At 43.9% G+C, this 16,941-nt stretch overlaps 1 protein-coding gene and 1 long non-coding RNA gene across 2 annotated transcripts in view; both read left to right on the top strand.

Annotated features, from left to right (window-relative positions):
• SAXO1 (stabilizer of axonemal microtubules 1) overlaps positions 1 to 7,103 on the top strand; it is a 95,513-nt gene extending 88,410 nt beyond the window's left edge. The window contains exon 4 of the mRNA XM_045468666.1: positions 5,947 to 7,103. Coding sequence (XP_045324622.1) covers positions 5,947 to 6,950 — 1,004 coding nt within the window. The 3' untranslated portion in view covers positions 6,951 to 7,103. The remainder of the gene's footprint in view (positions 1 to 5,946) is intronic.
• A 1,281-nt stretch (positions 7,104 to 8,384) lies between these two features.
• Positions 8,385 to 9,965, top strand: LOC123593596. The gene is made up of 3 exons (XR_006710394.1): positions 8,385 to 8,865; positions 9,180 to 9,299; positions 9,762 to 9,965. It is a non-coding gene; the product is annotated as an uncharacterized LOC123593596 (long non-coding RNA).
• Positions 9,966 to 16,941: the final 6,976 nt, after the last annotated feature.

Raw genomic sequence — 16,941 nt, 5'->3', positions numbered from 1 at the left:
AACAACAAAAATCAGTGAATACAACTTTTGCAGCTAGTGTGGGGTTGCAGAATTAGTTGGGTTGAGCAACAGACCAGCAGACCAGCCAGAAATCTAACAAGGAAGTCCAGAGAATGAGAAAGCTCCTTGTGGTATAGAAGATTGTATATGGGTAAGGCAGTATATAGGCTCAAGAAAGATAAAGAGACAGGGCCTAGTTATCTACTCACCTTCCCTGGCTGATTATGATGCCTGGTTCAGGTACAAAGGAGACATGAGAAATCCCAGAAGGAACTGAAAGCCAAGGCAGAATTATAAATTGTCTGATCTTTGACTCTGTCCCTTAACCCACACACATAGTCATTAGCAGAGGATGAAAGCCATACTGGCTTAAGGTGTTTAAGCATAATTTTTTGACAGTCATTGGTTGATTACCAAATAATGCTAACCCAGGGTGACTTGTAGGAATCTTGGCTTAAAAACAATTAAAAAAGGAAATTAAGCAAAAACATCAGTGATCACACACTTAAAGGGAGACAAAACTGTGTAGAATTACTGCAGGCAAGTTACTAAACAGCAAAAACAGCTTCCAGTGGGGTCAGAATCCAGAATTGCTGGATAGCATGTTATCTAAAATGTTGAGTTTTAACAAAAAATCATGAGGCCTAAAAAGAAACAGGGGAATGTAATCCATGAATGGGGGGTGGGGGGGGGAAGCAGTGAATAAAAACTAACCCTGAAGGGGCCCAGATATTAGACCTACCAGACAATATTTCAAAGTACCTGTTATAAATATGTTCAAAGAACAACAGTAAATCATGTTTAAAGAAATAAAAATATGACAATTTCCCATCAGATAGAGAATACCAATAAAGGGAAGTTATAAAATCAAATGAAAACAGTGGAGTTGAAAGAACAATAGCAACAAAATAATTCCAGGGACTTAACACCAGATTTGAGCTGGCAGAAGAAAGAAATGGGGATAAATAAACAAATATTATCTAATCTGAACAACAGGGAAAAACTGAGGAAAGTAAACTCAGACTTGTGGGATACTATCAACTGTACCAACAGACTCATAATTGGAGCCCCAGAAGAAGAAAAAGGCAGAAAGATTAATCTACCTATCCAAGAAGCATAATCCAAATAGAATAAACAGAGATCCAAACTTAGTCACGTAATAGTCAAACTGTTGAAAGCCAAAGCGAAAGATTTGAAAAGAAGCAAAAATGAAAAAAAAAAAAACAAACAAAAAACCCATCACATACAGGGAAATGACAATAAAAACAAAGTTCTCATCATAAACAATGGAGGACTGAAGGCAATAAGATGACCCTCACGGCCCTCTTTGGCAGCCAACAGTTCTCTGTATTTAAGAATCTGGGTTTTTTGTTGTTGTTGCTCATTAAAAAAATTTTTTTTTCAACGTTTATTTTTGAGACACACACACACAGTGTGAGCAGGGGAGGGGCAGAGAGAGAGACAGACAGACAGAATCTGAAGGAGGCTCCAGGCTCGGAGATGTCAGCACAGAGCCTGACATGGGGCTCAAACCCATGAACTGTGAGATCATGACCTGAGCCAAAGTCAGGTGCTTAACTGACTGAGCCATCCAGGCACCCCTGTTTTGTTTTTTTAGATTCCACATACATGTGAAATCATAAGGTATTGGTTTTTGTCTGACTTATTTCACTTAGCATAATATCCTCTAGGTCCATCCATGTTGTCCTGCATGGCAAGATTTCATTCCTTCTCATGGCCAAGTGATATTCTATTGTGTATATATACCACATATTCTTTTTTTTTTTTTTTTTTAAACGTTTATTTATTTTTGGGACAGAGAGAGACAGAGCATGAACGGGGAAGGGGCAGAGAGAGAGGGAGACACAGAATCGGAAACAGGCTCCAGGCTCTGAGCCATCAGCCCAGAGCCTGACGTGGGGCTCGAACTCACGGACCGCGAGATCGTGATCTGGCTGAAGTCGGACGCTTAACCGACTGCGCCACCCAGGCGCCCCTATATACCACATATTCTGTATTCATTCATCTATAAATCGACACTTGCATTGCTTCCATACCTTGGCTATTGTCAATAATGCCGTAATAAACACAACTATTACTGGCTCTTTAAAAATTTTTTTAATGTTTATTTTTGAGAGAGAACGAGCAGGGCAAGGGGCAGAGAGAGAGGGAGACAGAGGATCTGAAGCAGGCTCCGTGGTGAGAATGGAGAGCCCAATGCGAAGCTCAAACTCATGAACTGTGAGATCATGACCTGACCCAAAGTTGGACACTTAACCAACTGAGCCACTCAGGTGCCCCTGACTAGTTCTTTTAAAAGTATTTTCTGTCTCTTTGTTGAAGTTTTCACTGGAAACTCTTCTCTAGGGTCCAGTGAGTATCTTTATGACCACTACTTTGAACTCTCTGTCTGGCATGTTGCTTACCTCTGTTTTGTTTAGCCCATTTTCTGTGGTTTTGTCTTGTTCTTTCATCTGGGACATATTCTTGTGTCTGTTCCTTTTTAACACTCTGTGTTTATTTCTATTACCATCATGCATTACTGGGGAAATTTAAATTAAACTGCAATGGGATTCCACCAAACACCTACTACAATGTCTGTAATTAAAAAACAATAACAAGAGGCACCTGGGTGGCTCAGTCGGCTAGGCTTCTGACTTTGGCTCAAGTCATGATCTTACAGTTTGTGGGTTCAAGCCCCATGTCGGGCTCTGTGCTGACAGCTCGGAGCCTGGAGCTTGCTTTGCATTGTCACCCTCTCTCTCTCTGTTCCTCCCCCACTCACACAGTTTCTCTCAAAAATAAAGATTAAACAACAGCAACAACAACAAGTGTCGGTGAAGATGTGGAGAAATTGCTGGTGAGAATGTAAAATGGTACATTCACTTTGGAAAAGTTTGTGCTATCTTACAAAGTTAAGCATAGATAAACCATATAACATAGGTTACACCATTTACCTATTTACCTAAGAGAAATGAAATATATATCCACACAAAGACTTGACCATGAATGTTTATAGCAGAAAATTTCCTAATAGCCAAAAAGTATAAACAACCCAAATATTCATCAATATTTGAATAAGCAAAATTTGGTGTATCCATATAATGTGTACTATTCAGCAATTAAAAGGAGTGAATTGGGGGCACCTGGGTGGCTCAGTTGGTTGAGCATCCGACTTTGGCTCAGGTCATGATCTCGCGGTTTGTGAGTTCGAGCCCCACATCGGGCTCTGTGCTGACACCTCAGAGCCTGAAGCCTGCTTCGGATTCTGTGTCTCTGTCTCTCTCTGCCCCTCTTCCACTCATGCTCCATGTCTCTGTCTCTCAATAATAAATAAATGTTAAAAAATTTCAAAAAAAAAAAGGAGTGAACTGATACATGCTACGACAGGGATTGATCTCAATTATGTTACATGAAAAAAGCCAAGTGCAAAGCACTATATATTGTGCAATTATATTTATATAAAATGTATAGAAAGTGTGCATTTATACAGACCAAGAGCAGATGGAATGGGAATAAAGATTAATTGCAGATAGGCTTGATCGATACTTTTGGGGTAGAAATGTTCTATAACTGGATTTTGGTGATGGTTGTACAGGCCTGTAAAAGTTATTGAATAATTAAAAAATGTAAGATGGTGTATTTTGTGTTATACAGGTTATATCTCAATAAAGGTGTTTTAAAAGAAAGTGTGCCTATGGAGTCCACGGGTTTTGGCTATATATAACCAAGGCCCACGAGAAGCTGCTTTTGTACTAATCCTTGGTAAAGCTGTAAACAAGAGAATTTCCTGTGGATTCAGAGGGTCCACTAGGATTTCGTACTGGTTACTTTAGATCTGGTAATTGATAGGCACAATGGGGGCAATGTAGGACTTTGGTGTGAGCCCAGTATTACAAAAAGAACGGAAGCAGTGTCAAAGTGTTTGAATGATATAGTTTGCTGTCCTATTTTTCTCACCTACATTGTTAATTTCAAAGCTGCCCCTTAGATCTGTGTGGGGAAGTTACTTTAAAAGTCTTTTGTGGTGTCTGAGGACAAAACCTCCTCAGGATGCATGGGGGCCATCCTTAGGGCAGGTTTTCTTTGGGTGCAGACCTCTTGTTATCTTGGCCATTCCAGTCCCCCCAGCAAAGGTTCCTCTTGAGACAGACATCCTGTAGATATAGGTGGCCAATTCTTTTCATTCTTCAAACATGCTGAAATTCTCCTCTTTCTGCAAATATTCTCTGATTATTTTCCACTAGTATTTTCTTGAACCTTCATTCTCTCCAGATACACAGTGCTCCTAACTATAATACAGGCTGTCAGAAGAGCATGACTTTGGAGTCAACTATGTGGTTTAAATTCCAACTCTTAATTCCCTAGCCATGTGACTTTTAGAGAAATTTCTTAGCCTCTCTGAGTCCTGCTCTTGGACTCCAGATAAATCGAGGCATTTATCCAAGGGATACAGGTGTGCTGTTTCAAAGGGACACATGCACCCCCATGCACTATCAACAATAGCCAAAGTATGGAAAGAGCCCAAATGTCCATCGGTGGATGAATGGATAAAGAAGAGGTGGTATAGATACACAATGGAGTATTACTTGGCAATCAAAAAGAATGAAATCTTGCCATTTGCAAGATGGCAACTGGATGGAACTGGATGGTATTATGATAAGTGAAATTAGCCAGTCAGAGAAAAACAAAAATCATACGACTTCACTCACATGAGGACTTTAAGACACAGAACAGATGAACATAAGGGAAGGGAAACAAAAATAATATAAAAACAGGGAGGGGGACAAAACAGAAGAGACTCATAAATATGGAGAACAAACAGGGTTACAGGAGGGGTTGTGGGAGGGGGGATGGGCTAAATGGGTAAGGGGCACTAAGGAATCGACTCCTGAAATCATTGTTGCACTATATGCTAACTAATTTGGATGTAAATTTTAAAAAATAAAAAATAAAATTAAAACTTAAATAAATATGAAACAACAAACAAAAAGGAAATCTGTAAAATAGAGGTAATTATACCCATCACAAAGGTTTGTAAGATGAAACAAGGTCATGTATGGAAATTCCTGAGCACAGTTAGCTGGTACATAGTGTTCCTTGATTGTCAGAACCAGGTAGTGGAATCTGGAGGAAATTCCTGGAATTTCTCCAGGAAATCTGGAGCTGGATTTGCATTCATGCTTTTCTACTTCTAGCCAAATGACCTTGGCAAATTTCCCTAAGTTCTCTGTGCCTCTGTTTCTGCATCTTTAAAATGGGAATATTGAAAGCAGCCACCTGATTAGGCCTGTCTGATGATTAAATGAGTTCATATAGAAAGTATTTAGAACATTGACTGTCATATAATAAACTCAATGCAGGTGGCAGCTGCTATTCTCTCACTAGCCAGTACAATGCCCCTATTCTCTTGGGGCAGCATATTTGCTTTATATGGATTAAATGTGTGGGTTATAGGGATACAATCATGGTCACAATATGGGAAGAGAGGTCTGTTTGGTCTGGCTGGTGGCCCACCAGTGGGGGGTTGTGAATCCTCTGTCTCACTACAGCATGCGTATCTTCCCAGTCACTCTGTGCTGATTCAGAAAGGGCACTTCCCCACAGAAGAACAGAACTGTTCTTGGATCAGGAGAAGCCAGTGGTTGGACTCCTCAGAAGGAATCAGATCACTAGGTCCTCCCACAGTGGTGGACCCTCTAAGATCCCTGCATGCGGCATTGTGGGGTATGATGAGACTCATAAATGTATCTGTTCTGAACAGTCTGCAAGTACCATAAAGTTGAAATATTAAGTCCTTGGTTGAGGTGGTGGTAGGAACCTATTCTTCCTTTGTCTCAAGACCATCTCACTGGGGACTGGTTTAAGGCTTTGGAGCCCCTTAGAATACATGCAGGTTATATGGACTTGATTTGTAAGTGATTACCACTTCTGTTTTATTTTCAGCTGATTATTTACCCTGGAACCAACCAAGACGAGAGCTACTTCGTCCGGAACACCATTACCGACCAGCATCAACCAGGTTTGATAGTAGAACTACACACCAGGATGACTATTCTGTAAAGGGCCTAGTGAGCACCATGAGCTGTAAGCCTCTGGCCATGCCCAAGCTCTGTAACATCCCCCTGGAGGATCTGACTAACTACAAGATGAGCTACGTGGCCCACCCGATGGAGAAACGCTTTGCGTATGAGGCAGCGAAGTTCAATCCCTGTGAAATCCCCTTTGAAAGCCTTACCACCCATAAAGCGTCTTTCCGGGGCCTGATGGGAGAGCCAGCCAAGAGTCTGAAACCTCCAGCCAGGTCCTGTGGTTTAGAAACGCCTTTCTCTAACACCACTGAGTTTAGAGACAAGTACCAAGCTTGGCCAATGCCCCAGATGTTCTCCAAAGCTCCTGTCGCTTATGTCCCTCCTGAAGAAAAGATGGACCTTCTGACAACAGTGCAGGCCCATTACACGTACCCTAAGGGTGCCCCAGCTCAGTCCTTCCGGCCGGTGATCTCAGTCAAGAAGGGTGGCCGCTTTGAAAGCTCCACTACCACCAAGGATGACTACAAGCAGTGGCCGGGGACGCGCATGGAGCCAGCCAAACCCATTCCCCAGCTGAACATTCCCACTGAGCCCTTGGACTGTCTGACTACCACTCGGGCTCACTATGTGCCCCACCCACCCATCAATACCAAAAGCTGTAAGCCTCCTTGGGCTGGCTCCCGAGGAAATATCCCTGTGGAGGGCCAGACCACATACACCATCAGCTTTACTCCCAAGGACATGGGCAGGTGCCTGGCTTCATACCCTGAGCCTCCTGGCTACATTTTTGAGGAAACGGATGCTTTGGGGCACAAGATATACAGGCCGGTCTCCCGGACAGGCTCTCAGCAGGGCAGCCGTCTTTCTGTAGGTGATTTGGAAAACCCCAACCAGCGAGAGTTGGCAGTGTCAGCCTGATTTTTAAAAAACTGTTACTTAGAAATTGCACAATACTTTTAAAAGCAGATGATTGAGAGTTATTTGTTGGCCAAAAAAGAATTCCCCAAAGTGGAAAAAAAAAAGTCTTCAGCATCATTTCTAGGACACTTGAATAAAATGAGAATCGCTTGACTCAAGGAAAATGACATTTAATCACTGGCTAAATACTCCCCTTTACCCTCCGTTGGCTGCCTAGCCCCCCCTTGGTCCCTTACCTTGTGCTGATGGAATCAAAGCTGGTCTGAAGGGTTTTTCTCTGAACCAGAAGTATTTTATTAATTTAACCATTGCATGGATTGCCATCATAATTGACCCTTGCCAAGTATGAAGTGCTAAAAAATAAACTTTGTTTGGGAGGGAATGGGTCTGCAGGTCTGTGTGTTCACCCCACGGGCTGTCTCTGCAGAGAACAGCGTGTGTTCCTTGAGACCTTTGGGGAGACTCCAGACTCCAGCCCCCATCGCATCCCAGTACTAGTGAGAGTACCTTGTGTCCAGTCTGGAGTTTTGTGTTCTCTCTGCCCAGGGCTGCTTTACAGGACATCCCTTCTACCTTTTCACACCATGACATACCAGCCAAGAGTAGTGCTGTCTGAATAGTGCTGTTCAGTCACAGGAAATGGAGGGGGTGGGGGAGAAAGAGAGCCTGTGGCAGTCTCAGGGGAGCATGGATGTGCCAGGTCTCTCTTACCCCCAAACCAGTGCTGGCTCTGATTCCAGAGAGTGGAGAGGGAAAAAGGGCCCCTTTTCAACCAGGTAGTTGGCAGGCACCCCCCTGGGCTGTGAGCAGAAACTGTGGGCTGTTCTAAGTTCTTGGAGCCTGGAACAATTGCTCTGTGCTGGGCTGGTTCTTGGAAGGCTGGACCTGCTTTTTTAAAAAATGACAGCTGTGACCAGACTTGTGGTGAAGCTTGATGTAGTGATGAGTTGGACCCTGTCTTGGAGAAAAGGCTGGAGGTTTCTCTTTTGGGTGTAAGGCTTGACTCTAAGGCTAGGTAATTTGGTGATGTTTTTAAAGTTTATTTATTTGAGAGAAAGGGAGAGAGGGAAAGAGAGAGAAAGTGGGGGGAGGGGCTGAGAGAGGGAGAGAGAGAGAATCCCAAGCAGGGTCTGCACTGTCAGAGTGTAGCCTGACATGGGGCTTGAACCCACAAACTGTGAGATCATGACCTGAGCCGAAACCAAGAGTTGGACACTTAACCAACTGAGCCACACAGGTGTCCCCTTTTTTTGAATTGGAAAGAATTGAGCAAAGATTTTGTCCAAGAGGATTTATGCCAGGGTCAGATGGATTCTGGGTAAACCTCACTCAGAGGGATGCAGGCTGACACCAGGGACACTTACCTCCCTTTTGAGCCCACAGACCCCCAAATATATTCCATAGTCTTAGAAATCTTGGGAACAGTGTGTGGGGGAGGAGACTTCAGTTCAAATCTGAACTAGAGACTTGGTTTTAGGCTCAGTGCCTGGTTCATGGGCAAGAAACCTGTATCTTTTATCTGGGGTCCAGTCTTTCTGTGCCTCTTAGTTGCCTGGCCCAGACCTCTGAGGTCCCATGCCTTGCAGCCTCACTATGAAGTTTGGTTTGTATCACTGAATTGGGATAAAAATTTAATCCTCTTGTTGGTTATATGGGGTCTGGATACCTACCTGCCTTTATGGGGTAGAAAGTCTCAGAGAGGTTATGTACCTTGCCCAAGGCCACAGAGTTTAGAGCACCAAGGTCAAGATTAGAACCCAGGCATTCTGATTCAAGATCCAGTGCTCTTCCCATGGCAACAGGTACTTCCCATCTGCCACGTCCCAGATCACGTGGTTCCACAAACACCATCAAACCACATTCTCTCTGAGCTCCTTCCTGGAGTGCATTAGGCTAAAGGAGACCACTAAGGAGGGTGAGTTCTATTTTTATTTCATCATTTTTTACAAGTCAAAAATATTGGCAGTTGACTTAGAAAGCCAAATGGTGCTAAATGCTTATAAAAATGCAACAATCTCTTATGCTCCAGCCTCTTGGCCTCCCCCATTATTGGTTCCCCAGAGAAAAATGTAACATTATTTTATCTGTCTCTGCTAATATTTTCCTTCATATTTTTAAATCATGTACGTATATTGTTGTCTGTTGACTTAATGACTTTAGACATGGTCTGTTTTGGTAGATTGGGAATTTTAGTTCTCTCATACTCCCTGCTTCTTCCTTTCCTCTTAGTTATAGGACCATGCTCTGTATATCAAGACCAATAAGCTTTTCTAATGTTTCTGATGACTACAAAGAAGCTGAAGAAGGATGGATGGACCTGGCCTGTTGAAGAGTGCTAGCCCTCTTGTGGTGAGGAATTTCCTCTGAGTCCTTCCTTTGTGACATTTAGGGGTTACCTCCAGGTGACCTCAGGCTAGATGAGCCACTTAGGGCATCTCTACCTTGCCCACTTCTACCAGAATTAAAGAATCTGCTCTCTTCTGTCTGTCCATTTTGGTCTCAAAATATCTTTATTATGAAAGTGGTTAATACAGTAAAAAATTCAGAAAACACAGAAATTATGTAAGGGAGGATACAAGTGGCTGTTAGGAGACTAGTGGAACCCAGTGGCTAACAACATGTAAGGAGAGAGCCCAGCAGACCTGGGTTTGCTTCTTGGCCCTTGTCACTGCTAGCTATGAGACCTTGGTCAAATTCATTAAAATGTGAATAATAGCATTACTGGCCCTATGGCTTCATTGTGTGTGTTGAATGATAGAATATAGATCAATCACTTGGCCCTGGCTCATGGGTAACTCTCATTAAACATAGATGAGGATGATGGTGATGGCGATGAGGATAATGAAGATGGTTGCTGAGTTGTACCTAACGGAATCTACTCGTGATTTTATCGGTCATTGTTTACATGTGTGAAGGTGAGCCTAACTGCTTGTTTTATTTTTTCACCGTATATAGTTTCCATATAGTTCCATAATTGCTTTTTTTCCCCATATAGTTGAGTTAGTTTTTAGTTGTTCTGAGTTGGGGTTCCTACCTGTGCTCCCTGGAAATGTCATTTTAGGAAGTAACTGGAGTCAGGAGGAGGGAAACAAGGTGAGCTGAGCAGATGGGGACTTAGTTCCCCTCTCCTGCTCCTCTTCATCAGTTCTGTGTATCCAGCTTCCACTTAAGAGTTTGTTGGAAACACCTCTATTAAAACACCTGTCCACGTGTGCACGCACTGCTCTAACACCTGGTAGGATTGTGTCCAACAAACCCTGGTAATGGAAGCTGCCAAACACTCAGAAATATGTACAAATGTATAATTTTATTGTATAATTTTCCCCCTGTGAGAATGAAGTGGGTCCTTAATCACCTACCATAGCCCAGCATCTCAAGGCTTTATGCATATTAAAAAAGAAAAATTATTAGAGACCAAAGAACAAACGCAGAGGGAAGAGTTTTATGGCCAAGCAGGGAACCTGCTCCAGCGCAGGATCCAGTACACTTGGGGTGAGGTTCTGGGGAAGAAAACAGGGATAGGGCTTTTGAAGCCCAAAGATGGCAAATTCCATCTTATCCGAGTAAGCAGAGTCTCCGAGTGTGGCTGATGGGCTGCAGCTAGTGAGATTTGCTGGTGTGGAATCCCTGGGCTGGTTGGGCATGGTCTTCTGGTTTGGGATATGGTGCATCCCAGCAGATGAGGCCCCACTCTCCACAACAGTGTCTCCCTGCCTGTGTCATGCATGGGGTGGTGCCTTTGTCAGTGGGGCAGGTAATATCTCCTGGTCCCCTGGGCAGTGGGCCACATACAGGAATGATGACCCCAGCACACCACTCTCAGTTTTTTGGTGATCAGGAACCTGCTCTCTACTTTGCCCCCCCAGTTAAGGTAGAAACAGAGCACTAAGAACAGGTTAAAGGACCTGCATTCAAATGTTGCATTTTCTCAAGGGTCACTGTCTGTGAGGATGAGCCCTCCCTTTTTGGCTTGACTCTAAGATTGTAGGCCAGGTAGGTAAGGTAAGTAAGGTAAGGTAAGATTGTAGGCCAGGTCTGGAGGGTGGAGATGGTAGGGCCATTGTAAGTGGTTCTTTCAGCCATCCCCATCCTTAGCACCATTTGTCCCCTGCTTTCTGTGTAGCTAGTGTTTCAAGCCTCAAACCCCTGCCTGGTTCTGCCTCGCAGACCTGCCCCCTGTCAGCTCTGACTCTCTTGTGACTGTTTTGCTCTCTGCTTTGGCACTTCCCCTTCTGCACTCATCAGTCTTCCTTCTCCCATCTGCCTCTTGTCGACTTCACATTTCTTGAAATCCCTTGTCCACTGATGGTCCTCCTCCCATCTTGCTCACTATGGTGTTGGTAATTTCATTATTGATTTTTTGTAGCTTAATATGGTGTATGTGAGTGGGGCAGGAAGGAGAGCGGCACAGGCAGGCAGCCTGCCCCTTGGCCTTGCATGGATGGAGCCACGTGGAGGTGATAAGGCACGAATGGGATTTTGTTGGGGGTTTTCTCAACTGGAAAGCATACCTGGAGGGTGAGTTTCACCCCTGACTAGGCAGAAGGGCAGAGGTGGGCAGTGTAGAATAAGTACCAGGCCAACTGGTAGGTACAGGTGAAGGGAGCCCTGGCTTGGGCTTCTGAACCCCCTGCTGTTTCCCAAGGCTGTGCAGACAGCATCAGACGGCACTCCCCTCCCTGCATCCTTGGCCTCACCTATCCTCCCTCCCACGCTTCTCACACATCACCAGCAACTTCACAGAGGGAAGGTCTGAGGGGCTCAGAGACAGCTCTCAACTGAGCAGAGACCACAGCCCAGATGCGACACGAGGAGGCACAGTCCTGGCCAGGGCCGGGGCTCCATTTTGGAATGGCTGGGGGAGCAAGTACTCTGTCTCGTGGTTTTGCTTTCCCTTTGTGTCCGCCAGGTACCTTCCATTGTAGTCTCGTTGCTGTGAGCATGTTCGAAATAACATACGTAGAATAACTGGCTGCCCCACCCCAAGCTTCTGCATCTAAAGCAGGAGTGAAGTGAACTGCTCCAAGGCAGGGGCATTGTCACAACCACACCTTTCCACAGTGATGCACCCTTTTGGGATCTGGTCACCTTGGGCATAAAGATGAATTGAGGGATCTATTTCCTTTAAAAGTGCTTTTCAGCTGTGCAGTTGCCAAGAGGAAGCTAGTGGGCTGGGTGGGGGTGTGCACAAGTTCTAACTGCAGATTAAATGATCCCTTGGCTCTTCAGGCCTGCCCTGCCATCACCCAGGCCCACATCTGGTCAGCATCCTGGAAGCAGGAAGACAGAGGCCCTTCTGAGCGTCAATACTGGGGGTGGGGGCCAAGAGGAGGTGTTTGCTTTGGCAGAGTAGGCTCAGAATTTCCACAAGGCTGGCTGAGCAGGTGCTTGGCTCCTCCCCACTTTGGGGGTGCAACACGAGCCCTGGAGCCTTCCAGAACATGTGCTCTGGATTCTGGAAAAGGCATCAGGGTAATGCTAGGCTGGGCTGTGCTTTAAGTCATACTTCTGTACCACAGGTGCTCCTGGTCCCTGTCTCTGGATCCTTGGATGCTGACATGAGAAGTCCTGATGGCTTTTTCTTGTCAACCCTCTTGGTGCAGCAGCAAACCCAGGTTGATGTTAACCAAAAGGATTCAGGAAGTTTTCACTCCTGTGACTGAATCTAACACTGATTTGTCTTGGGCTTTTACTACTCAGACCAACCTGCCTGCCACCTGCACCCTGCCAATCTACCCAGGGCCAAGGCTATTCTTTCATTGCCAAGGAGGCAGCATGGTTACTCCCTCATGTCCTAGATTCCCATCCATTTCATGTGATAGGATCATAAAACAGGGGAGCCCACGACTACCCTTTAAACAGGCAAATAGCTACTTGAGAAACATAGGCAGACAGAATGCATGAAAAATGACGAAAATTTGGCATCTATGCCAGTGAATGACTTATAAACTAAGAAATGGAATTTTTGGCACAATAGGATCTCCCAGGCTTAAAAAAACAACCCACTTTTCATTTTAAAGTTTCTAAGCAGAGTTCAGTGCTTGCTATCAACATGGAGAGTCTCTCTGCTTGGCTCAGTGTTAGAACACCTCCCATATTCGAAGGCCAGTTATTTGGAACCTTCCATGTCCAAAACTGTGGCTAGAACCTGGACACACGCTGGCTTTAAGTTGCTAAAATCACTGACAAATTTCATATATGGAAACTCGGGTACTTTATGCATCCCTGATCCTGGCCCTCACTCTGCTCATATTGGCTCCTTTCCCTCATTTTTTCTCTTTTCCCTTCTCTTTCCTTTCCTTTTTCCTTCCTTCTTTCCCTCCTTCCTTCCCTCCTTCCCTCCCTCCCTCCCTCCTTCCTTCCTTCCTTCCTTCCTTCCTTCCTTCCTTCCTTCCTTCCTTCCTTTCTTTCTCTCTCTCTCTCTCTCTTTCTCTCTTTCTTTCATTTCCTTTCCTTTTTTCTTCCTCCCTCTTTCTTTCTTTCTTTCTTTCTTTCTTTCTTTCTTTCTTTCTTTCTCTCTCTCTTTCTTTCTCTCTCTCTTTCTTTCCTTTCCTTTCCTTTTTTCTTCCTCCCTCCTCTTTCTTTCTTTCTTTCTTTCTTTCTTTCTTTCTTTCTCTCTCTCTCTCTTTCTTTCTCTCTCTCTTTCGTTCCTTTCCTTTCCTTTTTTATTCCTCCCTCTTCTTTCTTTCTTTCTTTCTCTTTCTTTCTTTCTTTCTTTCTTTCTTTCTTTCTTTCTTTCTTTCACACACAGTTCCAATGAGTTTCTCTTATCTGGGTTACTAACCCTCAGAAGGGCGGGACGGGGGCAGGGCTCTTCTGCTAGAGGCCAACATCTAAATGGAAAGGGGTGACAGCCTGGCAGTGGGGTTAGAGACCAAAAAATGGTTTAAAATGCAGAACTCAAAAGTATAGCAGCTCAGGAATTATGACCTCAATGTAATAATTTAAAATAATGTACGTGTGTGTGTGTGTATACACACACTTGCACATGTACATACACACGTATTTTATTAAGTCTGGAAAAATATACCATAGTTTATGCTTATGACCCCCATTTAATAAAAATTATAAAAAATTATACACATACACTTTTCAAGTCTGGCCAAATGCATCAACAGAGTTGGGTAAATGAATTCCCATTTGTCTCATTTGTCCAGAATTATAAGGGATTGGAGCTTTGGAGTATTTTAATATGAAGTTAACCTACAGGTAATATCTATTAGCCTTTATGAAGGTGTTTTCTATGGAATAAAAGTCCTGTGATATGGTCTTCAAAAAAGTTCATTGGACATAGAAGTTTGGGAGTTTGAGATTCATATTGCCTAATGATATTTTGATGGCTCTCTGAAACCCTATATTAAAGGAACCTTGCTTAACTTTGTATAACCCAGTTCATGGATCAGTATTATTGCAATTACAAGTGCACGAGTGAAAAGGGAATTTTTTGGTTCAGGCGATTGAACAGTCTAGGGCTTTATCTGTGGGCTTCAGGCACAGCTGAATCCAGGGGCTTGAAGGATGCAATGGGTGCTTGGTCTTCATCTTTTGCCTTTATTTTCTTCTGCATTGCCTTCTTAGGCAGGCCCTTTCCACGTGATGGTTTCCAGCGATTTTAAGCTCACAACATCTCTTTAGCTAAAGGGCTTCTCCTTCCCAGGGGTTCCAGAAAAAATCCCTGAAATGAGTTTCTTGCCTGGCTTGAGACTCGTGGTCCTTTCTGAACTGATTGCCATGGCCAGGGAGAATGAAAATCCTCCCTGTCCAGGACTGAATCAGGATCCACCCCTGGACTGAGTAGTGTTTACGGCTGGGGTCAACCCCATGCAAGCTACATGAACATGGGAGGGCTTGGGATGGGGTGGGTCCCCAAAGGAAGCCGTAGAGTTTCCAGGCAAGGGGAGGGATGAACTCTGAGCAGGCAGAGACAACAGTTTCCAACTCTGACAATAGAGCCCTTTTATTGTGTAAGACCTGCTGGAACACACATGGAGAAACAGTGCCAAGTGCTCATCATACATTTTTTTTTTCAAATAAGTTTAAAATTCAGTAAAATCTGCACACATGCAAGCATGTAGTTGAACCTTTCTTTGATGATTTAAAAACCTCAGCGAATCCTGCTGTGCCTCAGGGTCAACTCTGAGTGTTGAAACATCCTAGTCCTTGACCGTTGAAATTGTTTGGCTTCTTGATAAATGGGAGGTTCTGGCCCAGCCAGAGGGTAGGTACAGGGAGCCTGGGAAAGTTCAGTTACTGGAGAGTGGACACAAGTCTGTTATCTCCTGTGTAGAGCTCTCTTAAGTTCTGACAGCAGCAGCATCTGCCATCTCACTGCATCCACACGTGCTTCCTGCTCCTGTTATCTCCCTGTTCAGGCAGGGAACTGAGGGGAATTGAGGCTCAGGTGGGTTAAGTAACTTGGGGGAATGATGTTTGACTCCCAGTGGAGGAAATGATGTTTGTAGAACCAGCTGGGTGAACAGTGAAATGACACCATGGGTTTAAAAGAAGGGGAAGGCTGGAGAGATGTAGGAGGCTGTTGATCTTGAGGATAAAGAATGAATTTTTGAATGCCTTTCCAGGGCCATGCGGTGTATAGGTGTATGAGCTCTGGGAATGGCAGCTGTTTGTGCATGTGATTGAAGTACATAAGGAAGGGTTTCCCAAAGTTAGAGTTATTAGGCACCAGGTACCTTGAGGGAGAAGGAGGGCAGTTGTCTGCTTGGAGGGTGGGCATGGCTTCCTTTAGATTGTGGCCATCAACTGAGACATGACCTGCCTCCCCTTCCCTCCCCCATCTCTCCAGCCACAGTCATCCAGGTCTTGTCCCTCAGGATCTTTATGTCCTTTTATCATGTAGTATAGTTTAGTCTTGGTCTCATTCTTTTGCATCCTTTTGCATTCTTTTGCACCCACCATCATCTTTTCAGCAAAACAAAAGATCATTTTTGGGGGGATCTAGTTAGAAGAGTGGATATTGTATATATCTTTTCAAATCAGTGTTTTTGTTTTTTTGGGCGGGTAAATACTCAAGCAGTGGAATTACTGAATTATATGGTAGCTCTATCTTTAATATTTTGAGAAACATCCGTGTTCTTTCTACAGTGGTTGCACTAATTTGCATTCCCACCAGCAGTACAAGAGGGTTCTCTTGACATCCTCGCCAACACTTGTTATTTTTTGTCTTTTTTCATACTAGCCATTCTGACATGTGTGAGGTGGTATCTTACTGTGGTTTTGAGTTTGCATTTCCCTGGTGATGAGTGATGTTGAGCATCATTTCATGTGTCTGTTGGCCATCTGTATGTCTTTCAAGTCTTCTGCCCATTTTTTTTTATTTTATTTTTTATTTTTTAAAATTTACATCCAAATTAGTTAGCATATAGTGCAACAATGATTTCAGGAGTAGATTCCTTAGTGCCCCCTACCCATTTAGCCCATCCCCCTAGTTAGTAACCTCCTGTAACCCTCAGTTTGTTCTCCATATTTATGAGTCTCTTCTGTTTTGTCCCCCTCCCTGTTTTTATATTATTTTTGTTTCCCTTCCCTTATGTTCATCTGTTCTGTGTCTTAAAGTCCTCATATGAGTGAAGTCATGTGATTTTTGTCTTTCTCTGACTGGCTAATTTCACTTAGCATAATACCCTCCAGTTCCATCCAGTTGCCATCTTGCAAATGGCAAGATTTCATTCTTTTTGATTGCTTAGTAATACTCCATTGTATATATACACCACCTCTTCTTTATCCATTCTTCCATAGATGGACATTTGGGCTCTTTCCATACTTTATTGTTCATAGTGCTGCTATAAACATGGGGGTGCATGTGTCCCTTTGAAACAGCACACCTGTATCCCTTGGATAAATGCCTAGTGGTGCAATTGCTGGGTCATAGGGTAGTTCTATTTTTAGTTTTTTGAGGAACCTCCATACTGTTTTCCAGAGTGGCTTCACCAGCTTGCATTCCCACCAACAATGCAAAAGAGATCCTCTTTTT

The sequence above is a fragment of the Leopardus geoffroyi genome, chromosome D4 (genome assembly GCF_018350155.1).
Source record: "Leopardus geoffroyi isolate Oge1 chromosome D4, O.geoffroyi_Oge1_pat1.0, whole genome shotgun sequence".
Lineage (NCBI taxonomy): Eukaryota > Metazoa > Chordata > Mammalia > Carnivora > Felidae > Leopardus > Leopardus geoffroyi.
Note: the sequence above shows the minus strand (reverse complement) of the source record. Positions and strands in the feature narration are given on the sequence as shown.